Genomic DNA, 18,688 nt, shown 5'->3' with positions numbered 1-18,688 from the left:
GTGACCATTCAACTGTGTCAGTCTCTCTTATCTGGGGAGAACAATGATACGGACCTGGTATTTGGCACTGCAACTTATAGCTTGCAAAAGATTAACAATTCCGTTAGGGAATTAAGCCCTTTCTGAGATGTTGCTGCTCAACATATTCCACCATTGGATTTAATAGATTAATAGGATCACTTTAAAGTGACTCACACAAATTTTACCCAAAATTACTCCAACAAACGGCAAGCGCAAATGAAAAGTGGATTTTCACTACTGCAGAGAGTACGTCGACAACTGCTCCGGCGGAACTCATCAATCGATATCTCGTCTGCACTTCACCATGTAGAATCGCAAATTGACTAGCTTTCTGAAAATTTAGCGAATAACATCCTCAATCCTTCGCAGATGAGTATTGTCAGAGCAAACTTCTTTTAGTTCCTTATGTAATCATTCACTTTATTTAAAGTATGGATAGGTGCATTGCCCATGATAAGATAACATTTTTCATTTCTGTAGTTTATCCATTACATACAATGTGTTTGAAATGAATTTTAAATAATGATCTATTGTGATTTATTTAGGAACTGCTTGTTCTGAGCCCTCTACCTTTCTCTTGAGACCATTTTCCGATTCGCTTTTTTTAGAAGATTGAGGGATTTTAATTTCAACATTCAAAACACCAAAAACAGACATAATACCAAGTACAAAATAGGATATTACCTCAGTCATTGATATGATAACTATAGCTGTTGCACCGCGAACAGAACGCGCAGTAGATAATCTATATTGATACTGAAGCCAGATTTATCAATAAAAATACAATTCTTCAAGAAATCCATGTCACTTTTTGCCCATTGTTTTACCCAGTCTAGGTGCTTTGCAAATCTTTCTCAGGATGAACTGTAACTTTTTTCATTGTCAAGTTGCATTTATGCAATAGAGATTAATCAATAACCATATCTTTTGATTTGAAATTTTCTAATTGCTTTATCAAGCTATCTACTGCATTTGCTATTTTTGTCTGAGTGGTCATCAGCTACTCTGATGAGGGGTTCTTTATGTTTATATTGTAAGCGACCCTTGCTCGTTTGCTTTTCATAAATATTTCAGAGTCATTCCTTAATATTTATGCTCAGCCTTGAGCAGTACGCTAAACAATAACCGCTAACCTAGCAGCCTTTGAAGCTTAAAGAGCTTTGAGCTTAATATAGTATGTAAAGGGGTGTTTTTAAACAATAATATATGCATTGTATTGCTCTTCTGAATTGCCTCTCGGTATTTTATCAGTCAGTTCTTCCGTTTTTTGGGTCGATCTTAGGCATTTGAGATTCACATTATTTACTGAACTTAGTCAAGATTTGTTAGTCGTAAGATCAAGTTTTTTCTCTACTCCACAGCATCTGCTCCACTCTCATAAATGACTCTGTCTTGCCCATCTTAATAAAAAGCAAGTATTCATTTTGAATAATAAATTAAGAAAAATTACGACTTGGGTGATTGAAAATATGTGGATTAGGAAATTAAAACCCGCTAATTATTTAAGTCTTAAAACTGCAAATTGACACCAGGAACATTGTAAATTAAATATATTTGAAATAAGGAGAAAAAGAAAACGAGACAAGAACTCCTTGACCTACCAAAAGCAGTAAAGAGATGAAAAAGTGGAGTTTTAATATCTCGTAGTTATAATGCCACTGTTCACTCCTCTCTCTTTCTCCTTTCTTTTCTTTTCTTTTATTATTATTAGAATGCAACTTGTTAACAATAACAACGTTCAGACAACATTGTTAACAATATATGATGCTATTAATGACTCACCAGTATATCGATCATCTTCTTTACACTTTGATGAACAATTAGACTTGTTAGAAAAATGGTTAGATTCTTTATCTAAACATATGAAGCAATATACTGAAAAGTTAAACAGTAAATAATAAGTAAAATACACACAAAAAAAAAAGTTAAAACTTCTTTTATAGAATTTAATTTAGAAACAAATATACTTTGTAAGAAAGTAATACCAGTGGGTATTGATAGTATGATCATTGACCCAAATTTCACTGGGGCTGTCATTAAAAGCTTTTCGGATGCTTTACAAACAAGCTTGGCATTTAAAACTAAATTGGTAATATAAATTATATATAAAAGGAAGAAGAAAGTTTATAATAATTAATATAGGTTTCAGATATTGATGACAATTTTATTCAACCACTTCAATCATTTGTTAAAGTACAGCTTAAAGAGTTTAAAGAATTCAAGAAACAATACGAAAAATGCTTAGAAAGATATGAAAGTCAACTCTTTAAATATAATTCTCAAAGTAGACTAAAGGAAGCATCGGCTATTCGAGAAGAAGCGTTTAGACTTTATGAGGCAAGGAAATCCTATGTTCGTATGTCAGGTCAACACGTTGTCAGAGTATTACATTTTCGATCTCTTTTAGAACATTTTTTGGTTGAAAGATTTACGCTGGCTACATTATACCATCTTAAAGACTTTGAAGGAGGCTTAGATTCATGGTCAAAGATAGAATCCAATCTGACTTCATGGAAACAATGGCTCATTGATGTAAGTATATTTTTTTTTTTTTTTTGATATATCAAACTTACTTACAAATATTTATAAAGGATAAAGACACTTGTAATTACCAATTGCAACAACTACAGCATTCACGTAATTTATTAGAAAGCAAATATTTAAACAGCATACGTCCAGCTAGAGATTTGGACAAATATATCAATTCCACTCAAGGCAGTAAACATTCTTTAGATTATACACCAAGTTCACATACAAGTAGTCAAAAATGGGGTTATCTTTTTGCAAGAGGAGCTAGAAATAATTGGTTTAGACGTTGGTTCTTTTTATATGATGGTTGTTTTGGCGCTTGCTATATCACAGGTAATAGAATGAAAGGCACAATCAGTATTGGTGAACGTGTATCTGTTTTGCTTTGTGATATAAAGCCACTATCTGACATTGATAGAAGGTTTTGTTTTGAAGTTGTCTGTGCTCATCAGTAAAGTTTAGAAAGAAAAGAGGCAAACATGATTTCCTAATATTATCTTTTGTATCCTATTTATAGACCTTCCTTTGTGCTTCAAGCTGAGACCGAAGAAGAGATGCGTGAATGGATTAATACATTCGAAAAAGCAAAGCGACTGATGCTCCAAAATGAAGATTTCAATAATAAGTCCTCCTCTTCATCAGAGAACTTAAATATCAAAACAATCCACAAAAATAATATATCAACAAGTACAAAGGATGAAAAGCCAGTCTTGTTGTCTAATTTACAAGAGATTGAAAATGAATTTTCAGCTTCCCTTACACCCCTTCTTGTTCGCGAGGCAGCCCATGCATCATTGAGTGTTAGTAATGGTAGCTCTCTCAATCTTTCACTTGAGGGGGGTGCCATTCAATCCCCAAGTACACCGACCACAACATTAATGAACCCTACAGCAACAGCATCAGCAGCATCAACACCAACGACAAGCAATAGCTCTTCCTGGGGTATTCCTTGGACACTGGTGCCTAGTATGTTTCAGAACAACGATGATGGGTCAGGCGAGCTATCATCTTCCTCCCTTGCTTCAAATACAACAGGCATGACTGACAATGAAGGAAATCAAGTTGTCTGGCCTATCAGAACAAATGATTCTAGTGTACCTAAAGTGGAATTAATTGGATATTCAGCAGATCTGGATGCTTGCAACAAAGAATTGAGAAAATTATTTGGTGGAGTTGAGTCAAGAGAAGTAGTTTTAACATGTAAAGAAAAAAAATGAAAACATGAAACAGAAAGCCCTGACCTTTTATCATAGATTTTGTTGGTTCATTGAAAAAGAAACCAATGGAAAAGATTGAGTCGGCACTTGATTTACCTTCGTCGCCCACTGTTATCACTCACACAGTAGATCAGCTTGAACAAGAGCTTAGTTCTCAGATACCAACCAATATAAAGGAGCCAACATCTACTTTTGGCTATGTATATACTGGTAAAGGATATATTACACAAGAAACCTTCTGGTTTCATAGTTGCATCATGTTAAATTGCATTAATACGGTACAAAATGAATTATATTCCCCTGGTCTGATCCACTTACATATAAAAAATAGGTTGCTGTTCGTTTATTGGATATTAAATCAGTTCGGGTTATTCGAGATAACTCTGTTGTAAATGATGGCACAAAATCAAACCGTGCACTAGTCATTGACTTAAATCAAGGGTCGGATGAGCCTCTGGTTTTTACTTCCTTAATGGACGACATTGAAGTCCTCTGTGAAAAGCTCAAGTTTGCTGTTGAAAACGCAAAATCATCCAAGGTAAGCATCATTTTATTAAATTGCACTCAGTATGAATTTATGCTTCTTATGTAGCCTTCACCTATACAAACAACATATGATATTATTCATGCTTTATCTGCATCCAAATTCAAAAGCAACAACCAAGTCAAGACCATCATTAAATCCTCAGCAGAGCCTTCTCCATCTAGCTCCACTTTGTCTTTACCTGATCTTATCCCTAGTCGATCAACTGAAACCAAAAAGAAACCATCTGCGCCTCGCAAGTTCTCTGCTCCAGTTAAACCCAAATCTGGTGCACTTGCAGCAGCCATGATGGCAGCTACCGTAGCAGGCGGTAGCGGCTTTTTTGATGCAAAAAAGGAACTTCAAGAAGAATACCAAAACATGCTGAAGAATAAAAAAACAAAGGCCACAACTGCTGTTACTGCAACATCCAATACTTTATCTGAAGAGGTTATTGTAAGTTCATCCCAAAAGTCTTTTGAATCAACCCCTCAAGTAGATGATCGTAAGATATAGATACTTATGCTTCTTTCATAATGTGATACTTACTCTTTTTTCTCCATCTTCTAGCTTACGCTTTACCAAACGATTTTAAATTGCCATCTGGTCCAGTGAATTGTAAATGTGAAAATCATTTAGACAAGCTTGAATCCGAAGTAGAACTTCCTATATCAGCCAAACGCTTATATCATATATTATTCGATGAAGGAAACTCTCAATATTTAGATATCTGGGAAAGAAAGACAGCTGAAAATAAAAGCAAAGGTAAGAAAAAAGGAATGGATTGGATGTATAAAAAGGGTCAATACCAACTGCTTTTAATTAGATTTATCCATGACCAAATGGGAACAGGGCATTGAAGGAAAGCTTGAGCGTACACTTAAATATATTATACCAGTTAATAATGCCATGGTGAAATTAAAAGAAGCAGAAGCAATTGAAAAACAAGTATTTGAAAAAAAAGAAGAATATTTGTAATGTATTTTTTGATATACACAAAAAAAAAAGAAAACTGAATGTTTATCCAACCATATTTTAGATGCTACGTTGTCATGACCACCACAAAGACACCTCAGCTTCCATATGCCGATGCTTTTGTTCCTTATCTAAAGTACTGTATTACTTGGGTAAGTCAAGACCGTTGTAAATTGGCTTGTCACACTGGCGTCAAGTTTTTGAAAAATATTCTTGTCAAGGGGATCGTGAACAAAGCGGCTATGAAGGGAATGGCAGAGAATTTAGAAGTCTTTGTGCCCATCATTCAGAATGAAGTGAGCAAGCTTACTGATAACAAAAATAATCAAAATAAGAAACCATCTCTAGACATATCTCTCAAGAGAGCAGGCACAATCAAAAAGCCTTCAACAGCCGAAAAGAAAAAAGAGACCAAGGGCGAATGGTACAATCAATATATTGATCCAGTCATTCAAACTGTTCGTGATTTAGTTGAGGGGTTACCGCTAGTTGTCAAAGCATCTTTTGGTACTCTTATCATTCTCTGGTTCTTATACAGCTGGATATTCCGTCCTAGCTCACCCACAAATGGGAATAATCCTAGTGAACGTCGTGTTGTCTCTCGTGCAGTTTATTTGAAGGATATTGATGAAGGTCTACTTCATTCAGATGTCAAATCTACGTATGAACAGTTTGATAGGTATATATATAAAAAGAAAAAAAAAAGCTCTTAACTCACTATTTATTCTGCAGTTTCCGCTTATTCTTGGAATCAAACTCACGTAATAAAACACAAAGGGGTTACAAGCATAACTGGTATAGCGCTCGTCATCGTCAATTGGCCACTGATCTATTATTCAGTCGAGAGCGTGTTGCTATGCTTCGGCATGATGCTTTAGTCCTTTTTCAACTTGTGAATGAAGTCGATGCACAATTGCTGGAAAACGAATATACCAATTGGCTTATGGACATCCGTCTTCAATGTCTATCACCTGAATTTGATAATAATGAAATGCACTGTAATGACGTAAAGCGTCAATTGATAGCATTTCCTATTAGATCCATAAAAAGAACATGATGATAATAAAACTTGTACAATAGTCTTTTGCATGTTACTTTTTTTTATTTCTATTTACAATCTCTATGTTTCTATGCTGTAAGTACTTCTACGCCATTATCTGTTATAAGAATCTAAAAACAAAAAGATTTAGACAAACATCTAGTTTGAAGCAACAGTTACTTACTGTGTGCTCAAACTGAGCACTTCTACCTCCATCTACTGTAGATATAGTCCATTGATCTGGCCACATAATACCAGTAGCAGACCCCTGACATAACATGGGCTCCTATTATTTAATATTCACGTTAGTTTCTACATTTACAGATGCACATTTTTATCTTTGTTTACAATTGTAAATATGGTTCCAGGCGTCATAATGCCTTCTTCTTCATTTTCTAATTAGAGTCAAATTAAATTCACTTGCTCATATTATATCGATGTGGCTTGCTATTTACCGTGGTGATAGATTAAGGGATGACAGTGAAACTCTTTACCAATGCCGTGCCCAGATAATTCATCAGATACACTATAGCCATATTTGTGTGCATGTTCACTACAAATTCCATTAGGAAAAAAAATAGAAAGTATGAATTTGAATGAACCTTATGACACGACCAATCTCTTTGTATGGCACATTGGGTCCACATAACTTTATTGCCATGTCCAAACTCTCTCTTGTGCATTCTACTAAATCCTTTCCTTTTTCATCTACATTATCTCCTACTAAAAAGGTGGCAGAGGTATCACCGTGATATCCTTTCAGATACACCTGTCATAGTCCAGTTAATAATCATTCTCATCTCTTATTTCGTATTCATTATTTACTGTCACATCCACATTAATAATATCCCCATCCTTAAGCTCTCTATCATCTGGTATACCATGTGCAATGATATTGTTAATAGAAGTGCATACGCTCTTTGGAAATCCGTTGTAATTAAGAGGTGATGGATAAGCTCCATTTTGTATGATGGCTTCATGAAGAACTTGATCAATTTTGTTTGTGGTTATACCAGGCTATGTATATAATAGATCCATTTAATGAAAGTAACTTATAGCTGTTTTTTCTTTTTTTGCTTTACTTTACAAAGGGTAGAGCCCAATGCCAATATTTCCTTTGCCAATTTACCAGCGTCTCTCATGTGAGCAATGTCTATTTCTGTATTGACAGGGATTTCAGGGGACCAAACGGAAGACGTACCGTGTTCGGCATAAGGCGGCTGAAGTATATGGTCAGGTATAGGGCGACGTGGCATCTGTCGAACGTCAACAGTTGCTAATGAGGCAGGGCCAATTCGGTGAAAGTTGCCCCAACGGTTACTTGATTTTACTAGTCCTCGAGGACTGGAGGATGTGAAAGTTGTGTGAATGGTTCTATTAAACGAAAAAAGATTCTTTTTAAAGAGATTTGTTGCTGAATTCATTTAATCTTCTTTTCTAAAATAAAACAAAAACAAAAAAATAAGAATAAATGGTTTTAAAGGTGAAATGCGACGGTATTTAAAATTTTCATATAGTTGATTATTTGTTCACAGTTTATCTTTGGGAAAGCAATTGAGTTTTCTTATATCAACAAAAGGAATACAAATCTTTGTAAATGAATTTGCTTGTGCTCAACTTAATAAGTTTTTTAAAGGTTAATTCAATTGACTTATGATTACCCTCTATTTTACTTTTATATTCGCAATTGATTAGACACAGCTTTAATGCAAAGTAAACAATAAATTGATCTGTCAAGATTCCCCCACCCCTGTACATCGAACATGTCTCTTCCAATAGCGTACTTGCAAAAAAAAAAAAAAAAAAAAGAGATGGTGAAACATCAGTAACGTCACAATACTAAGCATAGTCTGTTTTTAGAAAACAAAAATACTTCGTTTTTCTTTTCCTTTTTTTGAATAAATCATTCGAAATACAATAGAAAGAAAAAGTATACTTGTAAAACTTAGATATTTTTAGCAATGCTAAATATTGCACCTTATATTGCTAAGGTGAGTTATACAATCAATAAAATAACTTGTTTAAAAACTAATATAATTTTATATGTGGGAAATAGTATGTAAGGTCATTACATGCACGATATGACAAATTGCAAATTCCTTATAGTCAATCACAATTTGGTGTTGTACTCATGGTTGACGTTGTTGGTAAGTTCACTTTGTTGAGTACATGAATATTTTAGTAATGTTTATATTAGGTTTTAGTGCAGTAAGTTAAAAGATAATCTATTGTCATTACAAAATAAGTTTACTTTGTCCGTAGCTAACTACTATGGCTACTGAAAAAGGTGAATCTGGTGCTGAGGCTGTTGCACTTGAAATAGGATCTTATATGGGAGAAGTATATATTTAGAAACAATAGAATAAAAAGAAAATTAAATTCATTCTCTTTCAATTGGATAGTGCATTGAAATAATTGAACATTTTGGTGGCGATGTTGTGAAAGTAAGTACATAGGGGACTACAAATGAAATGTATACAAACTTTTTTTATAGTTTCTTGGTGATGCAGTATTAGTCAGTTTTCAGGTACAATCCTTTGACAAAGATGATACCAACAGTGAGGAGAATAGCAAAGATAGAGAATTTAGACAAAGAAATGTACTTGTTCGAAAAGCGGTTGAATGTGGATTGCAACTTTTAGCTAGATTGTCTCACTATAGAGTCTATTTAACAGCTGAGGAACGTACAAAACATAGATCATCTGTAGGCCTGGATCGTCGTCTGAAAACTGATGAGAATCAACGATTCTTTTTATTTGATGGCAATGGTTCAACGAGTGAACAATCATCTACAGGTGGCAGTTTTCAATTGAGCTCAGCCTTAGATATTGATTATACTTATGATTCGACAGCATTCAATTTTTGGAATTGTATACCAATCTTATTTGGGAAAAGTAGAAAAAACAAAGTTTATGCAACTGGAAGAAGAAATAGTGGTACAAGTGATACAACAAAAGATGAGCCAGACGCTATCGATTTAGAGTTACACATAGCTCTATCTTGCGGAAATATTACAAATGTTATAGTGGGTGATATGTATCCAAATGAAGGTCAGTCAGCAGAGATGACTAAGAAAAAGCAACGTTTCTCATACGTCAGTGCAAATGGAAATGAGAACCCATGCGACTATAATTTGGAATATGGTGGTAGATTAGAGTATGCTATATGCGGCCCAGCTGTTGAATCACTTGAAGAGGCTTTGAACAATGCCAAAGCTGGAGAAATGAGCATTACACCAGAAGCATATGACCTTTTTCAACATCAATCCATGGACTTATCTTATGAGAAAAGAAGAGATTTTTATATTGTAAAGGGTATTGAAACTAGCACTCCAAGGAAAGGAAATCGTCCCTATCAAACTCATATAAAAGAATTTACATCAGCTAACGTAAACTATCTGGCGGACACTCCTGGTTTATTAAGTAGAGCAGCGACGCTCAGCATTGAGCCTCTTGTTGCACGTACAAGGGACACTTCAATCTTGGAGCTTTCAACAGACCCTAATCCTCATTACTTGAAATATATCAACCGAAGCGCTCTCTTTCGTCTTGAGCATAGTCCTGATGACAACTTTTCAGCACAATTTAGAGATGCGACCATCATGTTTATCAGCTTGGGTAAATTAAACGTTGCTACCCCAGAAGGTCTCCAACTGGCCCAAAAAGCAGTACACACAACCATTCGCATCTTGGTCAAATACGAAGGTATCCTTCAACAGTTTGCAGTTGATGATAAAGGGGCTACTTTATTAGCTGTCTTTGGTCTTCCACCTCTGTCTCATGAAAGAGAAGCCATTTTTGCAGCCAAGGCAGCATTAGAGCTTCGAGATATTTTTTTAGGCTTTTTTGATGATTTTTCTATTTCTCTCTCCACAGGTACGATCTTCAACTCAGTTCTACCCCAAGGCAACCCTTACAGACGTGATCCAGCAATCGCAGGCGATACTATCATCTTGGCTGTTCGAATGCTCAAGTTTTCATTTTCAAAAAGAAACATTGTATGCGACTTTGCAACAAAACAGCAAATTGGTAGAATTTGTGAATTTGAAGACTATGGTGAAAATTTTGTCAAGGGCAAGGTGAAACCCATTCAGATTTTTGGTATCATTCGGTTTGCCATCATCAAGAACAAACGTACATCGGCTCAGGAAAGGAGCTCGGATTTTATTGGATACAAGTCAGAAATGGCTGAGGCAACTGAATTTGTAAATGATTGGTTGGAAGCACCTAATAATCATCTGCTTATTATCTCGGGCCCTTCTGGTGTAGGCAAAAGCTTCTTTTGTCATACGCTGAGTAAAACAATTCACTGTCATGAAACGCTTTGCTGCTGGTCTTCGTCAACAGAAGGTAAAAATAAAACAAAGCCATGTACTTATGCTTATCGTCTTATCATATACAGTTGAAAAGAGTTCAAAGTATTATCTTGTAAAAAACATTTTATTGACTTTATTTGAAACCATTGATTCGGATCAAGTGCCATGTAATCCAAGAAGAAGATTATCTCACTTCACCGCATCCACAGGAAATTACATGTATGATTCTCTTCATTCTTATGGTGTTGGAATGGATGCCTCTGGTGTCTCATCATCACCACCATCGTCACCGTCTTCACCTACAGTTCTTGCAACCATCAAAGAATCGCAAGTTCCTGCAAACACCACAACTACAAATAGTATACAGCAATCAGCATCTCATTTGGCTAACCAGAGACCTTCCGTTGCAGGAGCAGAGGTTGATGGTGATATCCTTCCCGAGAGTACAAATGAGTTGGTCGAGCTGATCACACGTTGCTTAAGAAAATGTGGTGAAGAAGAAGGATTTTTACCCTTATTCAAAGTGGTCTTTACTACCTTGGCAGATTTGCAAGACAACGCAGCTACTCAGCGCTTAGACGTACGAGGACGTGACATATTGTTGACAGGTGTAATTACACGCATGATTCGTTATGTATCTGAACATACTGGGCTCGTGTTTATTTCTGATGATGTACAATGTAAAAGAGAAAGAGAATTTAACAATCGAGCTTTACTCATTTTTTTCTTGTTAGGGGCTGACTCTGCTTCCATTCGCTTACTGCAGCATATTCATGAGCACTGCCAAAAAGTTTTACTTGTTTTGGCCACTCGTCCTGTCAAGGATTACAATGTGACATTTATTAAAAAATTTAGAGAAACAGGTGTCTCGCGAGAAATCAAACTGAATGGATTAGGCGCTGCAGAAATCGCAGAGATCATTTTACATACCTTTCAAACCTCAAGTGTAAATAGTGTAAGCCCTGAAATTGTATCTGTTATTCAAAAAAGAACGGCAGGGAATCCTCTTTATGTCAAGTAAAGTATAAAAAAAAAGTAGTAATATATATATTGAAACATGATATTAGAAATATGGCAATTGTATTGAAAGATTTCAATCATGTCACTGTGGTTGAGCATGCTTTAGTACCTAGTAGTACTCGATTTGACTTGGAAGACTTGCTGGGAAATTTTGATTATAAGCGTATTATCAAGATGCAGTTTGATCGAGTCGATAATAGTTTTCAGGAATTTCTGACTGTAATTCTTCGAAACAAAAAAAAAAAAAAAAAAAAAAAAAAAAGACTTGCCATCTCACTTTGTTTTTATTCTAGGTCGCGAGCTGTTTAGATCAGTACTTTACTATGTCAGAGGTGCAATCGGTTATTAAAGAAAACAACATTGAATTCAAGCATGCAAGCGAAGAAGATGCACGAAACAAAGTACAAAAATATGATGTATATCATTTTATTCAAAAAGTAGATGAACAAGCACATGAAACTGATGAAGACGTTTATACATTCACCCATATAACAATTCCTCAAAGTATCTACGACATGGTTTCCTATGAAACACGAATTCTTTTACACCGATTACTAGCAAAATACTATGAAAGTCAGCTAACAAGGGAAAACTACAGTAAATTGCTACCCAAAGTGACTCGCCATTATCTGCAAACCGACTTTTTAGATAAACAGTTACACTACTTAGAAGCCTTAGCTGATCTTAACATGAGATCGTTTTTGCTACCTGAAGCCACAGGAAATCTAGAAAGAATTGTAAAAATACTCAATGACAATCCAGATCTAGCTGTAAGATTTGGTCGTATTCACCGCAGTGATATCTATCGACGGTTAGGCATATGCTTCACCATGCGTACAAAATTGAATGAGGGCGAACGCTATTTGTTTGAAGCTCTCGATTGTCTAGGTGAATCGTGGCCTCAAAGTGAACCCGAGTTCCTTTATAGATTTTGGGTTAACAAAATTGCACAATACAAGCATCGAAAGATTCGTATATTCAGAAAATTTGACAAGGATCTAAAGAAGGAAATCGGAAAGCGTGTGGTGGAGATTATGGTGCAATTGTCTAACATTTACTTTTACAATGGTAAAGGAAGAGCTTTTGTTTATACATGCCTTGTTGGTTTAAATGCTTGTGAACGCCTGGAAGAAGTCGGTCCTAGCTATACTCTGTTTTTAGCTAGAAATTCTTTACTCAGTTGGCTGAATGATGAAAAAGAGCAAAGTATTTTTTATATTACTCAAGCTCTTAAATATATGGATGATAAAAACGATGCTGATACCCTTACAATCTGTTCCCACTTGTGTTTTGCTGCTGGAAAGTTCAAAAATGCAAGAATGCTATTGTATCGATCCATTGAGGCTGTTAAGACATTGGGTGTTATTACCGATTGCCAAGCGTTTTATCGATCTGCTGGACTTGTGATCACAATGCGTGTATTTGAAGGGACTTTAGATAATTCGCCAGAGGATTTGCTGCTGCTGAAACAGATGGCAGATACCGCACACAGCAATTGTGATTTTGAAGCAGAGATATGGTTAGGTGTCTATCATGTTGGAAATGCGTTAATCACAGATCGATTAAGGGAATGTGAACCTTTTGTGGCGCTTTTGGAAGCACATTTAAAGCAAGCAGCTGATTATAACAAGATTGCTATTCATGGTACTTTGCTTTGCTACTATGCGAGGCGTCGTAATTATGAACATGCTCGTAAGCACACTAAATGCTTAATGTCAATCTTGCCTCTGCTCACTGTAACACGTACGTACAAATGGTATTTCCTAAAAAAAAACTAATATTTCTTTAAAAGCAAATATTTTCCCTATATTTGGTCTCATCTTTGCTACCATGGGCTTATATTCTTTAATAGAAGATGAAAGAGTAGATTTTGTGTCCACAAGTGATTCAAAAAATTATGATAGATTTATTGAAGGTGTTTCAAGATTAAATCATGCTTTTCAGCAAGTCAAGTTTTGGGAGTTTACACAACCCTGTCTGTATTTGGCAAGAGCTTTACCGTACATAAGTACAGGTAGAACGGTTGAAGGGTTTACAGTACTTCAACATGGTGTACTAGAAATGCGTTTTATTCAAGAAATTCGATTTTTAAAGGCATTCTACTGGGCTAACTTGGGAAAATACGCCTTTACACCAGCCGATAGGATTGAGTGGACACAAAGGGCACAAAAAGACTTTGATAGTCTAAAGATTGCCTCTCATATTTATTGTAATCCTGATCCAAAAAACCTTTATTCTCGTAGTCGACCTGCAGATTTGCGAGGGTAACTGAAAATGTAAATGTAATATAATCTTTTTTATGCTTTTAATTTAATAATAATACTGTTGCTATCTAACAGAATAAATATTGCTGGTGCAAATAATAATGAACGTTTTCATTTTTTATCCGTGAAAATGTGCTGTATTAATAGATTGTATCAAGAAGATATTACTGTTTTATACTTGATCTTTCGCATATGTTTTCTGCTTAATTTAAATATGTTACAATATACAGTGCTTTAACCTAAAATGAGACAATTTAACAAAATATAGACTCTTCAAAAGATAAAAGAGACGAACGCCAAAATATTTTTGAGACAAGTGAATAAAACAAATTAGACGATTGTTCAAAGATTTACACTGTATCTGGGAGTAATGCAGTGGTAACTGCAAAGAATTGTTTGGTATTTTGCTGGTCGACTAGTGCTAGCTAATGGTGATAATGTATTCTTTCTTTTAAAGCCGATGGAGAGAGGTTTCCTCGATCTGTAGAAACGTTCTGGTCTTTCACCATTTGCATGCAGGATAAAAAGAATGTGTCTAAAGTTTAATGTAGCGGCCATATCACGATTCCAAAGATGACAAAGAGGAACTTTAGCAGTAGCTTCTATTGTACTGATTTAAGCTCGAAGAAACTTATTTCAGATATTTTTATGATATCTTCGTTAGCATTTTTCAAGCCGTTCGTCGAGGAAATGACAATGGAACGAAGATAAAGAGATATGGAGGCATTCCCAATGATTTCAAGTTCGCTATCATCTTTAAATAGCTCTATTAAGCCAAGAATATCTGATACAACTTGAGTTTTCTTCGTAATGCCCTTAGGCAATAATTGTTTAATATCCTCTTTTTTCAGCATGCCATTTTCTTCGAAAACTGAATTTCCAGTAAGCGTCATTACTTTAGAGCCCATAATACAGCAAGTATCATTTTTTGATGTGCGATTTACAAATGTATAAATTGTATACGGCTGGACTGTTATATCTTGAGTGAAAACTCTGTAGCATCTGGCCAGAGAATACGTGCTACGCTGATGAAATTTAGATAGTAGCTGTCTAAAATGTACTAGTGGGTCAGAAATCATTTAATCTATTTGGACCTTTTAATATCTTATTTGCCAGCTGAATAGACGAAGTCGATACAAATATTCGTGTATTTTTCGAAGGGGCGAAATTCTTCGTTGATGGTCCTATTTCTGGTGCTAGCTTTGAATCGTCAATTCTTATGCTGGAAATGACCCATGGGTTCATCGTTTTCGACCCAAATATTAGCTTCTCTGACTTGTTCATATTTATTTTTGTTATTTTAAGCTTATTTGAATATTATGAGGATAAATGTGGTATGGATGATTCTTCTGTACTTGATATATTTTCAAAATGAACGTTGATGGATGGGTATCTACCGTATGACTCCACGCCGTTCAAAAGAAGCGCTTGATTGCCATCAACCAATACAATCACACCAAATAACTCTTCGAACAAAATTTGGAAAAAATATGGCATGTAAGTTCAAGACCAATTAATACCTGTGAACCTAAGCTTGGGATTTCAAGTTTTGATAAAAGAAATATTCAGGTGCTTATTTTAAAAATATATCCATAAAATAATTTTCAGTGTTCTGTTGCATCGCTTTTATTTTTAATAATTGCTTCATATCGCCTCTTCATGCTTTGAACTAATGGGTCGGCAAGCTCATGATCCAGTCTTGCCCACTCTTTTTGCAGAGCCACCTTCAATTGCTGCAAGTTTTTGACAGACAATTTTTTTCTCTCAATTTGTCTTTCAAGAGCATTCCAAACATGCTCAATCGGGTTCAAATCAGGGCTTTGAGCAGACCAGTACTCAACCCCCCTGATTTGGTGGATTTCCTTCCACTATCGAGCATAACTACCTGTATGACAGGAAGCATCATCCTCTCGGAAGATAAAATTCCTCTCCTGATGCATCGTGACATTTGTAAACCAAGAATGAAACCTGTTAGCCAAAATATTGACGTATGTTTCTTAGTGTACAGAATCAGTGTCAATAGTTTCTAAAGGTCCGAAGCCTCCTCCCCAAAAACATCCCCAAACCATAGTACCACCATCACCCTCACTTGACTGTAGATACTATATTTCTTTCGTCATAACGCTCTCCTTCCTTCCTGAGTATTCTTTTACCGTATCTGCTGCCTTTCATACAAAAGTACAATTTATTGGACTTGACAACATTTCTCCATTGGTCTTTAGCCCAATTGTTGTGTTCCTTTGCCCAGTGAGGCCTACTTTTGCGGTGTCTTGCAGTCAGTCTAGGCTTGTGAGCTGCTCTGTACGATTTGAAGGCACGTTGATCGACATACGATCGAAGAGTTTCTATACTAACAAAAACATCTAGCTTTGCTAATCCCGTATTTATTCCTTTATAAGAGACAAAAGGATCCTCTCTGATTATCCTCTTCAAGCGCCTTTCAGTTCTTCCATCTATTTCAATGGATAACCTGTATGTTTGTGAGGCAAAGGGCTGCCATAGTTATCAATCTTGGCTTTTATATCTTGCATAGTAGACTAGTTTAAGCCAACAAGTTTTGCAATCTCTCTAATCGTGTGATGTGTTCTAAAAAGATAAAAGACGTCCTATGCTTTATTATTTTTTTGTTTCATCTTCAGATATAATTAAAGGTCGTGTGCAGTTTATGGAGATTCGAGCTGACACGATTTTTAATGAGTTGATGGATGAAAAAAAGACAACATTATTTTATTATGAGATTAATACTATCTTCAATAAATTTCTTTATCCAAAAATTAATTTAGTGTCATTATATTAGGCATAAAAGAGTTGATTAATATAGATGCGTAAACCAAACTCAATTGCAGCTCACAACATGGACAAGATCATGAATATCAAGTATTGAATATTTGTGAATTCAGCTCAACACGCATAAGAATGTCGGCTATCATCAGAGGCCCCGATGGAAAAATCAAACTGTCTTGTAAAGAGAAAAAAAAAGAGGGGTGGATTATTTACTGATAATAAAGCGCGGCTCAGAAAGCATTGTACCACTTCTTCGTCCTTCGCTTCGGCAACTGTCGTAATCCCTGCCGGCTGATTTAGCAACGTAGTCACAATATTTTTTTTTAAAAAAGAAAAATTTAAAAAGCATCTCCAATTACAGCTGACACACAAAAAAGAGGGAGTAGAATGGAGAATATTGACAAACCTCAAGTGAGCTTGCACTTTTCTTTTTTTATATACATTTTACTAAGCATATAAAAATGCTAATAATAGTCTAATATTAATTCACCTGCCTCTTCAACATCATCTATAATAAACAATAATAATGAAGGAGAACAGATTATCACAGAACTTGTTTTAGCTGGCATCAAAGTTCTTATGGTCCGTAAGAGAGACCAAATAGTGTACAAGCTACCAGATAATATGCAAGTATCCTCCATAAGCGAAGAGCAGCGTAAAAGGTTAATGGAAGAAATCCAATCTCTTCATGCGGCCACCATGCTTGCAGCCCAACAACAAGCCAACATGCCAGTTGATAACAATAAACTTATCGCACCAAAGACAGAAACATTTGCCTTGAATATACCACCACAACCAACACCAGCTGAGGTTGATGCCATTAAGGAGACTGCACGTAAATTAAGAGAAGAATTAGAACAACAGCAACAATCTATGATTTTACAACAAAAATATCAGCAAGGAATGATAAATCAAACACCAAATAGTTATGAAGTCTCTCCCTCACCTGATATCAAAGGCCCTCGTAAATATAATAAAACCGGAAAATACTCAAAGAAAAAACAGCATCATCAGCAGCAGCAACAATCCACCATATTAAATATGCACCAGCAACCATTATCTCAAGCATTCACTCCACAACATTTTGCAACACTTCAACAATCGTTTCAGAACACTATTAATAATCCCAATGCCAAGAGCAATGACCAAAGTGCTTCGGCTACTTCTACACCAGCCACAAGCTCTTCTCTTCCTACTGGTGCAAGCACATCGACTTTTACAAGCAATCTACAATCGCAACCAGTACAGTTTCAAACACAACAATCACAAATGCAAAAGCCTTTAGCTGCAGCACCTACTAAACAGGAGACCAAAAAATTTTCACAACCTTTGCCGGATTCAATTCTATCAAAACGATTACCAGAAGAAGAATATCAACATCGTGAAATCAAGAGAAGGTGAATAATATACTTTTCGCGTCATTATAAGAGGCTTTCTTTTTGTTAATTCTCCTTTTTTTTTTTTAAAAAAAAAAAAGGTTTTTGGAAACTCTTTCAAAAGATCATGTTGCTGTGACAACGCCAGATTATAAGACTCCTTTTAGTTCCACCAAAGATGCCATTGACCGTTTATTACCTTATCATATTTATCATTACCCAAAAACAGATTTAGTTGCAAACAAAGTGTCTGTGGAACTCCAAGGTATGTGCTTTTCATAGCTGAAATGCTTTCGTACTCAGACTCATTACTGTTAGATACTACGATACTTGATATATTTAAATGCCAATCTGATGTATTTAAGAAACACCAAAAGCTAAATAAAAGGATAGAAAAGGTTTGTTATACTTTAAAAAAAATGATGTTCTTCTCAACATTCATTGTTTTCTAGAGCGATGAAACGCTATCCATGAAAATACTTATTGGAAGGCAAATCATGGCAGATCAGAGACAAAAATTGACAGAAGAACAGGCAAGGATATCTGCGGAGCAAGCGGCACAAGCTACAATCCGTAAAGAGCAACAACGTATACAAGCGGAGCAAGCCCAGCTGGCAGCATTAGT

At 35.6% G+C, this 18,688-nt stretch overlaps 6 protein-coding genes across 6 annotated transcripts; 3 read left to right on the top strand and 3 right to left on the bottom strand.

Moving 5' to 3' along the window:
• Positions 1-1,733: 1,733 nt before the first annotated feature.
• RO3G_09283 (uncharacterized protein) lies at positions 1,734-6,322 on the top strand (the record flags this gene model as incomplete). The annotated part of the gene is made up of 12 exons (XM_067663868.1): positions 1,734-1,911; positions 1,965-2,110; positions 2,164-2,553; positions 2,613-3,001; positions 3,068-3,750; positions 3,804-3,967; positions 4,099-4,305; positions 4,360-4,795; positions 4,861-5,055; positions 5,117-5,264; positions 5,330-5,944; positions 5,998-6,322. The coding sequence occupies 12 exons, from the start codon at positions 1,734-1,736 to the stop codon at positions 6,320-6,322; spliced, it is 3,876 nt and encodes a 1,291-aa protein (XP_067519969.1).
• A 765-nt stretch (positions 6,323-7,087) lies between these two features.
• Positions 7,088-7,560, bottom strand: RO3G_09282 (uncharacterized protein; the record flags this gene model as incomplete). Its single annotated transcript, XM_067663867.1, has 2 exons — positions 7,088-7,321; positions 7,387-7,560. The coding sequence occupies 2 exons, from the start codon at positions 7,558-7,560 to the stop codon at positions 7,088-7,090; spliced, it is 408 nt and encodes a 135-aa protein (XP_067519968.1).
• Positions 7,561-8,575: 1,015 nt separating this feature from the next.
• Positions 8,576-13,907, top strand: RO3G_09281 (uncharacterized protein; the record flags this gene model as incomplete). Its single annotated transcript, XM_067663866.1, has 8 exons — positions 8,576-8,644; positions 8,707-8,748; positions 8,799-10,653; positions 10,706-11,299; positions 11,354-11,636; positions 11,687-11,858; positions 11,933-13,382; positions 13,432-13,907. The coding sequence occupies 8 exons, from the start codon at positions 8,576-8,578 to the stop codon at positions 13,905-13,907; spliced, it is 4,941 nt and encodes a 1,646-aa protein (XP_067519967.1).
• Positions 13,908-14,505: 598 nt separating this feature from the next.
• On the bottom strand, positions 14,506-14,811 carry RO3G_09280 (uncharacterized protein; the record flags this gene model as incomplete). The annotated part of the gene is made up of 1 exon (XM_067663865.1): positions 14,506-14,811. One exon carries the CDS (start codon positions 14,809-14,811, stop codon positions 14,506-14,508), a length of 306 nt encoding a protein of 101 aa, XP_067519966.1.
• Positions 14,812-15,507: 696 nt separating this feature from the next.
• On the bottom strand, positions 15,508-16,434 carry RO3G_09279 (uncharacterized protein; the record flags this gene model as incomplete). Its single annotated transcript, XM_067663864.1, has 5 exons — positions 15,508-15,771; positions 15,910-15,996; positions 16,057-16,068; positions 16,103-16,293; positions 16,374-16,434. 5 exons carry the CDS (start codon positions 16,432-16,434, stop codon positions 15,508-15,510), a joined length of 615 nt encoding a protein of 204 aa, XP_067519965.1.
• Positions 16,435-17,311: 877 nt separating this feature from the next.
• On the top strand, positions 17,312-18,523 carry RO3G_09278 (uncharacterized protein; the record flags this gene model as incomplete). The annotated part of the gene is made up of 3 exons (XM_067663863.1): positions 17,312-18,084; positions 18,231-18,328; positions 18,516-18,523. The coding sequence occupies 3 exons, from the start codon at positions 17,312-17,314 to the stop codon at positions 18,521-18,523; spliced, it is 879 nt and encodes a 292-aa protein (XP_067519964.1).
• Positions 18,524-18,688: the final 165 nt, after the last annotated feature.

The sequence above is a fragment of the Rhizopus delemar genome, genomic scaffold (assembly GCF_000149305.1).
Source record: "Rhizopus delemar RA 99-880 supercont3.7 genomic scaffold, whole genome shotgun sequence".
NCBI lineage: Eukaryota > Fungi > Mucoromycota > Mucoromycetes > Mucorales > Rhizopodaceae > Rhizopus > Rhizopus delemar.
The sequence above is the reverse complement of the archived record's forward strand: the minus strand, read 5'-3'. Positions and strand labels throughout refer to the sequence as shown.